General features: G+C 35.3%; 1 protein-coding gene across 1 annotated transcript in view; it reads right to left on the bottom strand.

Moving 5' to 3' along the window:
- Positions 1-11,547, bottom strand: part of RORB (RAR related orphan receptor B) — a 184,876-nt gene extending 173,329 nt beyond the window's left edge. The window contains exon 1 of the mRNA XM_075210989.1: positions 11,064-11,547. Within this exon, the coding sequence (XP_075067090.1) occupies positions 11,064-11,070 (7 nt within the window). The 5' untranslated portion in view covers positions 11,071-11,547. The remainder of the gene's footprint in view (positions 1-11,063) is intronic.
- Between the last annotated feature and the right edge of the window lie 1,471 nt (positions 11,548-13,018).

The following is a 13,018-nucleotide window of genomic DNA, read 5'->3' as shown; positions in this document are numbered from 1 at the left end:
AAGCCACAGACCGAAAGTTAGATAGTGAAAGGAGCAGGTACCTCAATACAAATACCCCAATACCAAAAGTGTAATTATAGCCATAGCAGCCTATGCAGCTGCGAAGGGGCTCGGGGGCAGGGGGGTGGCTGAAAGGATGGCTCTTGTCTTACTCTCACCTCCAAATTTTAAGTGCAGCTTCCAGGACTGCCATATACACAGAGAAGCCTGTGATAATGAATGATCAAGGTGGCATAGATGGGGAAGGGGAGGGCTGTTGGTAGGAAGTGATCGTGGGTGGTGCAAACCAACATCAGCTACTGCAACTAATTACCTCTGGGTTCATTTTAAAGAAGTAATAAAAAAATGTTGTCTGTCTTAGCAGTGTATGTGGCAGAGGCACAATAGGAACTAATATGCACAGGGTGAGTGCTGAAATTTTGATTGAGGGAAAGAAAACTCAGACTAGGGAAGCAAAATATTTGCTGTTTATGACATTAATATGTTTTTATAATTTTATTTTCCTAAATTTCCCTAAAATTTGTATATCTAAACTGTCTCTTTTTGGTACAAACTAAACATTGACAGTGGTGCCAATGCTCCTCTATATAAAATAATGCATCCAACTTGTTAATAAATTAATATGCTTCTGTTTCAGATTCAATTCTTTTTTGTAGTTAGTCATATGTTTTATTTATCTGACGGACCTATGAGAAGATACATACTTATAAGCATGGTTCAAAGTTAAAGTGTTTGTTAAAGCTTATATTGTGAAGCAAAAATATAGGAGAGGGGCAACTTCACAGTCATGAACCAAACTCAGGCACTGAGGCTTTTATATGAACTTCAGAGTTCCTGAGAACCTTCTCAGCTTCTATTGCTTGGCAAATACCCAAATATGTGAACTCTTAGGGGTATATTTAACAAATTGTGATGGTGCACTAACTTGCACTTAACATAGAAGCCATGCCCCGATGTGTCCCCCGCATATTTATTAAAGATGCATCACAGCAGATATCGTGGATATCTGGTGCTTTGCATTCTGCTTCGTTTTGGGGAGCAGTCACCATTCAATAGTATGGTGACTGCTCCCTCTTGCAATCTAACAAGTTCCAAAAAATTGATTTTTTTCGGGAACTTGTCTTGCTAATGTACGCCACATTATCATAAATGAGAAATCTCAGTGCTGTCAGCTCTGCTCTGAAGAGCAGAGCTGGACAGCGCATGTGTGGAGGGATCACATGATCCCTCCCTGTCAATCACCGCTCGCTCTCTGCAAACTATAGTTGCAGAGATCGAGGGAGATGTTTGTGCGCATGTGAACTGCACATGCGCAATTGCTGAAAGAAGAAGACTGAAGATGACGAGGAGGTGATCCAGGGACATCGCATTCCGAAGAGGAGGGTAAGTGTGATTTTTTTTATCACAGAAACAGCAGTTTTTCGGAACTGCTGTTTCTGTGCTGGGTTGTACATAAATGTGAGAAATAGTTCAATCCTTATCATTGCGATAAGGATTGAAAACTATTTTTCACTTTATGTTAATATTGATAAATGTGCCCCTTAGTTACATAGTTTACATGAACCATCTGAGTAAATCAGTCCCTCTGTCTACCTGCACTCGCTCAGGCATATAGGTGTAGTCAATGGAAGAACTAGTCAGGTGATAATCTGCTAACATTACCAATTTTACACAATTTACTTAATAGCAATTTGGTGAAGAGTGCACATACTGTATGAAGTGTACCTGTAATCATTACAACTACATATTAACAAATATAGTACATACATCTTCTGTGTTACATATAGTTTCTACTAAATTTACCTTTGTACCGCTGCACTATACATGAAATTAGCCATTTTGTGCGCACTTTACAAATACTATTGAGAGTGGTTACACACAGGATTTAGCTTCAATATGCTCACTGTGAACATGGATAATCTTTCTGTCATTGTATTATCAGAAGTATGCCGCTACTAAGCACAGTGGCTCTAAATGATCATTTGAGATCAGTATCACAGGATCCAAAACAGCTAGTTTAAGTTATTAAATTAAAACAGGACACACATACCATTCTTGAGAATATTAGCCATGAAAGTGTTAGTGGCAGAAAAATGAAAATGAAATAGGAAATTCATTTTTTGTTACATAAATGCTCTATTTAAAAATTATAGCTATCACTCGTCTATCTTTTAGTGGAAAAAATAATAATACATTTTAATTGTTTCTATTCTAACCTATGTACTTCTCATGTAATCTAGGACTTTCAGCATTGAAAAGGTAGAAATCTGAGCTCTCATATAACTTCCCCTATTTACTACAATAGAACCTGGTAGACAGTAGAACACATAGGTCTTTTAACCCTTAGGGTAGTGTCACACTAATACTATGAAGATTTGTGCTTATGCAACTAAAAAAGCGCCAATGTTCTTTGCACATTGCATATTGCTCCATAAAGATACATTGAACTGAATGGGAAACGTTCTTTCTCTGGAATATTTTAATGTTTCCTGAGCATAATTGCTCATGTATGACAGAGAATGAGAATTCCCAATTTACTTCAAAGTGTCAACACATCATTTTGAGCCTTATGAATTATTATTATTGTTATTATCGTTTATTTATAATATGACACCACAAAATTCTTCTGCTCCGTACAGTGGGGAAATACAGCATGGTACAAAGACATAGAACACCAACAGGTAAAGGAAAAACAAGCAAAGGTAAATAAATTGCAAGAGCAGCATGAAATTAAGCATAATGCTGTGCCTAAGACGTAATATGAAAGGTATAGAACAAACAAGTGTCGTACAGAGCATGCAGGAGACATGATACGAGCACAAAGGATGAGCTGGATAAGCCCCAATGTTCCCTTAGTGTTGCAGAGAAGCTGGTATATATAACACATATTATATTTCAGATCATCCTAATGTCAATTTGGAAATATAGATGTAAAAATTAAATGGGCATCTCAAACGACTCAGTTCTGCAAAACAATGAAAAGTGAGTATATACAGGACACCAATTACACTCTGATCAAATCAGTGTCAATATTAACAAAACACTACCAATAGGTTAAACAATCTTTGCTTATATTTGCATAAAATTTTTAACTGCACCAAAAGCAGACGGAAGCCTTGAAGAGCATGCTGATATGTAGTACAATCAGGGGCAGTATAAGAGGGTACAAATGATAGGGAAGGAGGGGCAATAGACAGTGAAATACATTGTTGGATGTAAAAAATAAAAGAAAGAGAGACGTTCCTCGCAGAGTGAGGGCCTACTTATGCCTCCCACATGCAAAAACAACATTTTGTTTTTAGGATCAAGATTATTTAAATGTGATGAAGGAACATATAGGGGTCATTAACTGTTTCTAGGCTTGAATTTTAGCAGCACTCATGGATTCAGGATAATTAGGAGTCATCCTATACTTTCAATCAGATGCCGTTTCAACCTTCCAGATGCACTTTTATGGGAAAAATAGGCACAATTCTATCAATGTAATAAAAACATTCACACACACAAAAGTGACACATGAAATAAAGACAGTGCCCTAGTGTCAACTCAATCTCATTATTAATTTATGACATTTAGGAGGAAATTAGGAGGAAAATGAAAATGTTGAAATAAATAAAAGCTTCTGTTCAAAAATAGTTGTAGACAGGACTTTAAAGGGATGTTTTACTGTTTCTACCACATGCATTAAGTAGGTTTAAAGGTAGACCTTCAAACATAGTAAAGTAGGTACAGATTGATTTTAAAACTGTTCCAAGTACATCCAAAAAATGTGGAAGTGCACCTATAACTGCACTAAGCAGACAGTTAGGTACATTTGTGCAAGTAGCAGTTATCTGCTCCTTTGCACATTCATAAATGACCTTTAAGATGTAATGTGGACGTAATAGAGTCAGAGAGAGAGAGAGAGAGAGTGGCAGTAAAATATGTAGCTGTCACTATGGTAAAACTCAGAAAGAAAATTATAATTATATAATTAAAAATGCATGATAACCTGCATACATTTACAGGGACACATTTTGAGTGTCATTTGTGATAAAAAAATAATATCACAGTATATCAGTTTAAAATATGGGTGATATGAAAATTTAGAAAAGTTCATTGCACATGGTAATATATTTTCTAGAGTACTTCAAAACCATCAATATATTAATGATTGCTTTCATCTGGTTTCAATGAACTACTATTTGGAGATTTGTTTAACACTTAATAACTTATTATATATTCTTCCACGAAACTCTAGTGAGCATTTTTAAGTTTGAAAACTTAGTTTTTACATATTGTGACAATATTTTAATTGCTTTCTTCTGATGTAATTTGACATAAATTTTCCGGGATTTAATTACTGATTATCAAGTGTAACACTACAAATACAGTTTTGTGTCATTTGTAATTCAGTAGGCATGAAGAACTAAACAGTCCAATGAATTACCTATATTTACTGTAACACTTATTATTTTGTTCAGTTTGGTACCTTTATAACAAAAGTGGGGAATAATATTATAAGTATTTACATTTAACTGTATAACATGATACATTTATGTTGTAGTACATATTGTAGATCAGTTTGTCAACAATTCCAAAATGAAAAAAGCTCATGAGTTCTGAGCCCATCAACTATTAGAGAATTACATCTATACCACCATATTTACACAGTAACCCTGAACAAATATTACTTATATATTGCTGAGGGGTACTATAGCAACACTATCCAATAAAAAAATACAGCCTCCATTTTCCATCAACAAAGCACGCTTCTGGTTAGACATTTCAGATATTATATTTCACAGTTCAAGTATAATCTAAAGAAAGTACTATTCACAAACTTTTAGATATTGCAAATAGCAGTCAATTTAATCTAATTTTGACATTATGTAATCAAAACAAGTAATTGACGCGCAGGATGCTCTGATGCAACAAACACAAGCTGAAAATAAAGATAATACATAATAATGTCCTACAGCATGGGGTCTTTGACAAACGACCATCATTAAGAGTATAGACAGCAAACACTGGAATAACTTGATTGTACATAGGTCCAGACGGTGCCTTCTCATGCCAGTCTGGAAGTGTTCATTTACGGCTACGATTCTGAAAGAAGTTGTCACACAGTCATGGTCTGATCTCCATGGCCTATGTCTATGTCATTGTCTGCTCATCATGTTGTTGTTCTACTGAGAATTCAGTGTAAGTATTCCTTTGTCTGTTATTTACACAACTGTTTTATTTAGCTTAATTTGCCCTAGATGCCGTTATAACACCTGTGGTTTCTCTCAATATGGACTGAATGGCTGGGGTCATGGGTTGAAAGGGCAGCATATGGGCCACGCAAGGGCTAGTTAACACAGCCCATTATAATGGTGTACTGGTTAAGCTCATTCCTATTCATCAGATGATTAGTTCAATCAATATTTATTCCTGTGTGCTTCCTTTGTCTTTAGCTACAAAGCAGACATCCTTCAGTTAGAGAGCACAAGCCTTGTCTAGGGTGAATACACTGCTTTATTTGAAAGAAACAAATTGATTTATTTGGCAGTGAAATACACTTTCATTTGGTGCTCATCAGTTGTGTTTGAAACGTCCAACCGTAAAAGGCACAAAAGCGCCAACTTTTCTACAACTCACATAGATTTTTTAAGATATTCATGATAATTATTGGCACCATTTACTTTAATTAAAATTAATTTGATAAAATAAAAATACTCATAAATGACAGTAAATTTTAATTCTCAGCTACCAGAAATCCCTAATTACAGTATCTTTTCCATTATTTCAAACTAAAAACAAATCATATTCTCAACAGTAATTTTTTTTGTCATTTAGGCCATAAAATAAATAAATAAATAATAAATTGTGTATATTTTATAAAGGATTACTTGTAACATACCTTCATATGAACATATCATTTTAGATTCTGAAAAAAACTATGTACGGGGAGACTTTGTTATAAATGACTAATGTGTTGATTTATTAATTATGCAAGTTGCATATAAAATTTATATACACTTGGTTATCTGTTCCCACATGATGACAAACCCAACTCAATCTGTGCACAGGAAGAATACATTATCAAGTTGACATGGAAAAGAGCAATTGTTTAATTGCTTGTAACTTCTTTCGTGTTAGTGAGGCCAGGATATTACTGACTAGCTATCATGTAGGCAATGCAAGTGTTACCCCACTACTGATGGATCTCACAAATGGTTGGTTTCTCTAAGTGTAATGGGTTAAAAACAAACAGAGCACAACACCTACCTAACTGATGCAAGCAATTCCATATACTTATCAAAGCCTATAGTTGTATAATTTCCATATTGTAGAATCCTTTTACATTCTGGTTAAACGTACATAACAGGCTTATCAAGAAACAAAAAAAATTAGTTAACTGTCCTTACTAATCATTTGTATTTTTATAATAAGCATTAATCAATAGAAAGCACAATAGTAAAAAATAGCCACTATAAATAATGATTTTTATAACAGTAATTAAAAATGTATCTTATTTTGATATATTTATTATTGTTATGGGCCCAAAAATGTGTGCTGGTAGGTATAATAATTTACAATAGATGTTGCTTTTCAGTATTGGTTTTCGACATACTGGGCTATGACGGATCAAACAAACACACACACACACACACACACAAAACACACACCTATCTCATCATCAACATTTATTTATATAGCGACAGCAAATTCCGTATCTATCTATCTATTTATCTCTCTATCTATGTACAATAATATTTAACTACTTAGTTTAATTTACTTTATTTTACACTTAAGTTCAAGCCCAATCAACATGTTTATTCTATCTATAAATAAAAGTTATTTAACTGAAAATATGCTTGTATATAATAAGTAATACAAAATTGAATACAATATTATATATAATATTATAAAACAACAGAAACATGTATTTATAATTTTATTATATGTACTAAACATGCATAAATGAATTAATAAAATATAGCCAACGAGTGCATCTACTTTGTCTAATGTACACAGTACAGTTTTACTATTCTGTGCATTTTATACAAAATAAACTAAACAAACATGTATTTTCTCAATCAAAGATTAATACTTTCATTTTAAAGCTGCTTATATAACCTTTCATTGTTATATATATAACAAACACAATACACATCTAAGCTAACTATAAAAACTATAAAATGCTCTACATCTTACATTATGGAAAGGCATTCTATTGTTGTATTGGCTATATCGTTTTTGTCTTGTTAAATAATCACATCTCTGTTATTGCAGAATATCCACTGTAACTTGGTTAAGCTAAAGCTGTCAGACAGAGTGTTCCATTGAATATACCACAGTGATATTTAGTTAAGCAGTATTTTGCTGGAATCATAATAAAAATCACACTAATAAGGGTATGTGTTTTCTTGGGTTATATTTGTATATATCATTGCTGCCTGAAATACAGTACAATAGATATGCTTTGCCAATGCCACTTCTAAGAAGATACATATCTTGGTTCTCGGCTGTTTTCCTTATCAGTATTTAATATACATTTTAATTGTGTATTGGTTTGTAAAATCTGTACAGCTTGCACTGGAACAAATGCTAGGCCTTTAAACAAAAATATTTAACTATAAAGAAGGAAACCTAGGTAAACCATGTATACTTGGTGTTATGCAAACTTACTTTTAGATTGAATTTTGGCTACATCAAGTAAAATGATATATGCAATACAGAATGTCATAAAACCATGCCTTGATTTTTCTGAAACCTTACTTGATTTATTATGACAAAATATATCCACTTTTGTTAGTTATCACAATATGGTAAGAGCCTAACATTCTGCGTGGTACATCATGTCATAAAAGTTGTGATTTATGTGTGCTGTACTTTATTATACTTTATTATACCTTATTATACCTTCATATACATGGCATTAAAATTCAAATGTAGCATTGAATATAAACTAATAATGTTATACTATAATGCCCATACTTTCAACATTAAACATATTCTGTAAACATATAATTTAAAGCTCTGCCGTCAATCTGACTAAAATTAAAACATTTCTTAAACCTCTGCTCAAATGCACTCAGCGTCATTCACACACTAGTTTTTGTGTGTCTTTGTGTAGCAGACACTTGCACAGTAATGAAGATACTGTAAAACTGTAAGAGTGTATTAAGTGATCAGGTGTACAGAAACATTGGATAGCTTGGAGTTTCTGGGCATCTTATGTACTTCTTAAACCCAAAGGTCAGCTACATCAGACTTACGTAATAAATGCATTGGAGGCTGCTGCATTTGTTCTAGCCTATACTGAACACACAGACACATACACAGACAGACACACGCACAGACGCATGTACATACACAAAACCACACAAACACTCACAGCAAAGTACTCACTGTTTTGCGTCAAGGGGAACTATAGTACTGCACTAATAAGCAAACGCAAATGATCAAAAAAGCTGTACTATTTAATGCATACACAGAAATTGTAGGGAAAACTACAAGAATTTTTACGTCTATGAATGTGCCCAAAGTCAAACGTAATTCTTAATCCAGAAAGCTTGAATCACATAAGAGCAGTTTGTGGAGATGACAACTAACTGATATATTTCTTTATATAAATATTTCTACAAACTTTTTAACTACCGCAAAAGCAGATTCCCAAGTCACAGTTTTGTTTTAAAAAATATAAGTGCATTGAGGGAGAAGGGGATGCTTTAAATTCGACTTAAGCTAGTTATTTTATTGAGCATATTACCCAAGATAATCAGCAAAGGTATTTGATTAACATTTACATCCCGATATCCATGACATGACTTTAACAAGAACATCGCCATTGTATTAAGCTGTGGATTGTGTAATAAAATATTAAATCAGTGGACAGGAGGGTGTGAAGGACTGGCATCTACTTTTTCACACAACTTTACCTCAAGTTCGCAAGAGAACAGGACCAGATGCCCCCAGAAGGGTAAATGAGTTATATTATCTCTCAATGTCTACAGTGCAACATATCTCTCACCATTCCTATTCAGGAGTGTTCAGACATGATCACTTGGCTTTGATGCCAAAGAAACTGTCATGATTGATGTTGGGCAAAATGCAATACAAGGAACAATAACAAGCAGTATCACATTTTACCTTCTTCAGTATTTGTAACTCCACTGGCTATGAAAAAAAATCCTTGATATTGGCCCTAGATCAAAATGTGGATGAATGTGAGTTCAAAGCTTTTGATACAATCCACTTGATTGCACACAGCAAAGAGGGAGATTTGTGTGAGGATGGAGAGGTACATCAGAAACAAGCAATTGGTGTATAAACTAAATTTGCCTCAAAATGACGCCAAGCCAATATTGAATATATAATATTATTATGACCCAAGTGCTACATGTAGCATGAGTTTATATATTATATGATAACTATGTATGTATGTATGTATGTATGTATGCATTCTGCAGTTTAAATCACATTTATACATGGATGCATGGCTTGCAGATAGGTACTGTACACTCAAATCAAGATTTGTCCCTTATATCTCATGCTTCTCTGCACTTATTAGAGTCCCCTGCCTATAAATCTGCCTCTGCTTCTTAAGCCTCTGAAGATCTTTCTTCTTGTACACCAGTATGACAACCAATTTACTTGCAATTCTATTGATCAAGGACAAAACTTAAATTCAATTGGAAACATATCCAGCAACACTGCAATTAAAGTGTGCAATGACCATTGAAAACATCATTTCTATTGTGCTCAATTATGTGTGGTAATTTTGTTCCTTAACCAAGCAACAAAAATATAGACATCACTAAATCCAAAATAATTTTATTAGTGTAATTGCATCAAAATCTCTTCAACTAAGCACCTTCACACTAATGTGCATGTATAGTCCATGGATAAGTGCATGATCAGCATCTTTAGCTGTTATTGTGATCACGCTGTTAGAAAATGAGGGACCTAGATACTTAATTAGGATCTAACAAGTTTTGAGTTGTAAAGAGTCACCTGATAATTCTAAAGTGCTGTAATACTGAACAGTGACTGTGCAAATCAGTATTCTGATAACATACATGAGCCATAGTAAAAAACAAACTTAACCTGTGGGTACCAAAACTTAAAACACACACATATACTAATCTGTAACAACATACTACACCACTTTTGACATGTGTGCCTGTATAAGAAAACAGGTGATGCCAGGTAACCCCAATAACATGTGCAATAGTATTATGTCATGAGCACCTGGCATTTAAAATGTAACACAAATATTTCACGTTAGAAGTCAATGTGATACTGTTCTTAATACTGTGTATTTGTGGTTTTGTCACAGATAGCAAAAGTACATTTGCGCCTTCCTTACGTCAGTACACTCTTGAGCACTTATCTTAGTACAATACCCAAAGCACCATCTACCCTTTAATGGATGTGCATAAACTATGGGCTACTTATAAAGTGCAATAATTGCCAAAAGCAAAACAAGTAGCGGGGAGTACTCCAGCTTTCGACTTTCTATTAATTGTAACAAGTCTGTGTGCGCATCTCCTTCCACACACCGCTCCAGTGGACATGTCTCCGCTTGGAGAGATCATGCTGGCAGTGACCTGGAAGAAGTGCCTGATTCAATTGGGATGCACAGGCTGAGACGCAACCTACAGAATGCCCAGCGATTGCTATAGACGAGATACACGTACAGTAAGTACATCAAGAAGGCGATTGTGCCAGGGAGCCCTTCCTCACCTAAACAGTTACAAGTCACTCAACTTGAGCAACTGTCCAGGTGAGCTCTCTGTCATAGATGTGACACTGAGTATTTCAAGTACCAGAATTCTATACGCAGGGTTCTTCCTTTTAATTTAAGTATTATGGCCAAGTACTACAGCAATCATGATCCAAAGTAGCTACAGTAAAAATGAAAGGCTTTGCGCTTGCAGAGTGACACTACATATACATTACAGTGATAGACAGGGAACCATGGAACAACTCTGCCATGGAAGACACTCACAGCTTTATACTGAGTTCAACTCGGAATTAACCAGACTCGGCAACCTTGGCATCACCCATCAAGTCCCCCCTTCACCCCTTACCTCGCATGGTGGCAGAGAGGCGAAGACTTCTTTCTCAGCGCAATCATGAAGATCCCAGTCTGGGTTGTTAGCAGACAAATCCCCTCATAGAGCCGGAGAGCAGCAGATCTAGTGAGCAAACCATCCCTTCCCTTGTTTGCTGTCTGTCTCTGTATCTCTTTTGACTGTATGCCTCAGCTTATTTGCTCTGCACAGCTTTCTTCTCCTTGCTCTTCTGTGACACCGCTCCAGATTTCTTTCTGATCACTTGCACGGATGAGGAGGGGGGCTGGATTATGCAATGGGTAGCAAGTGAGCTGCCACAACAAGCTATCCAGAGGGAGAAAAAAAAGAAAAGAAAACGAAGAAGCAGGGGAAGAATGGGAGGCTGTGTGAAAGGCAGAGCATGTGGGTTTTCACATGACATCTGTGTCAGTTAACCGTAGGTGCAACAACCACTTAGAAAGTTGTAGGGACATGACCACAGCAAGCTGATAATGCAAATCCTGTTTGCTGTGGGCCAGTGGCTCCGCCCCATTACACAGACTGTGGATTCTCACTTTGTGCATTTGCCTGACAGAAAATACTTTTTAATTCTGCTGTAATAGAATAATATGCATTCAGTTATTTGGTGTGGAAAATTTCCAAACATACTACTCTCTAGTTATCTATCGACAGACTTCCATGTTTATGATATGCAGTCCCTCCCTTTAAACCAAATGCCCATGTACCTCTTTCTTTTGAAATTTACCCTATTTGAAGTCTGATTATATATAGGTATAAATCTGTATAGATACATTTCTCATGGATGCCAAAAGTATCTGGATTCTGAGAGCTAAAAAGTGTTTTCTGTCATAATGATACCACTATTATATCAATATTATACCTCACATATATGTGTTTTAGTGCTATGTGCTGTTTGGAGGTCTGCATACATAGCAATTGTTACAAAGGTGTTTGCATGTGCTTAAGAAAGCAGAATAAATGTATTATTTTGTTCTGTTGAAATTTTGGGGTAGTTATATATTTTTTTTATTTTCTTTTAATTAAAATTCAAAAAGAAAATGGGGAATTAGCCATGTTGTAAACTGCCCCTGATTTCCAGGACCACCCCAGCTTTTGGAAGATTTGTCCATGATCAGACAGCATCACATGTGCAGTGCAATTAAACACCAATTTAAAAAAGCCCTTAAAATACAATTTAACTATGTTGTTATCCTGTCCAGTGATCATGTGGAGGTAGGAGGGCAACAATGTCTTCCTTGTGAGCCACATATAGGAGCCTATTCATGAATTCTTATTTTCCTGTAAATTCACAACAGACGCAATTTTAAGTATCGTGCAAATTTATAAACAGTGCATTGCAGCAGATATCATAGATATATGCTGCTTTTCATTTTGCCTCGGAATCCAGAGCAGTCCCCATAAATGTGTATGGGGACAGCTCTGTACCGCAATTTAACAAGTTCTGAAAATGCAATTACACATACAGGCTGGAGTACATTACCGTATGTGTATGTTTTCAGGTCTACTCTATGGGGAGAACATTGTGGTAGACAGATCTTCAGATCCCTCACCGTATCTTAGTGCTGTCCCCTCCGGTCACTATCGCAAAGGTGATCACCTTGCGGTAGTGACCATAGGAAAGATAGCAGAGGGGTCTTCGCAGGAACAGTAGTTTTTCGTGACTGCTGTCCCTGTTGAAGATTCACAATCCTTATAATTGCAATAAGGATTGGAAGGGTTCACGTTAAAAATGTGGTCATCAATAAATAGGGGCCATAATGTGTATTTTGGAAAGTATGGCTGCAACATTTCTACATTAAAATTTGTTACATAAAATAATTGCCTTTTATTCATAAATTGTTTTATAATATGTATAATATACATTAATAATATAAAATTTATAATATTATCAAACACTGCTATCCAGTGCTAATTGCTAGGTCTGTCCTCAACGGGCCCTGGTGAGAGAT

The sequence above is a fragment of the Mixophyes fleayi genome, chromosome 1 (genome assembly GCF_038048845.1).
Source record: "Mixophyes fleayi isolate aMixFle1 chromosome 1, aMixFle1.hap1, whole genome shotgun sequence".
Lineage (NCBI taxonomy): Eukaryota > Metazoa > Chordata > Amphibia > Anura > Limnodynastidae > Mixophyes > Mixophyes fleayi.
Note: the sequence above shows the minus strand (reverse complement) of the source record. Positions and strands in the feature narration are given on the sequence as shown.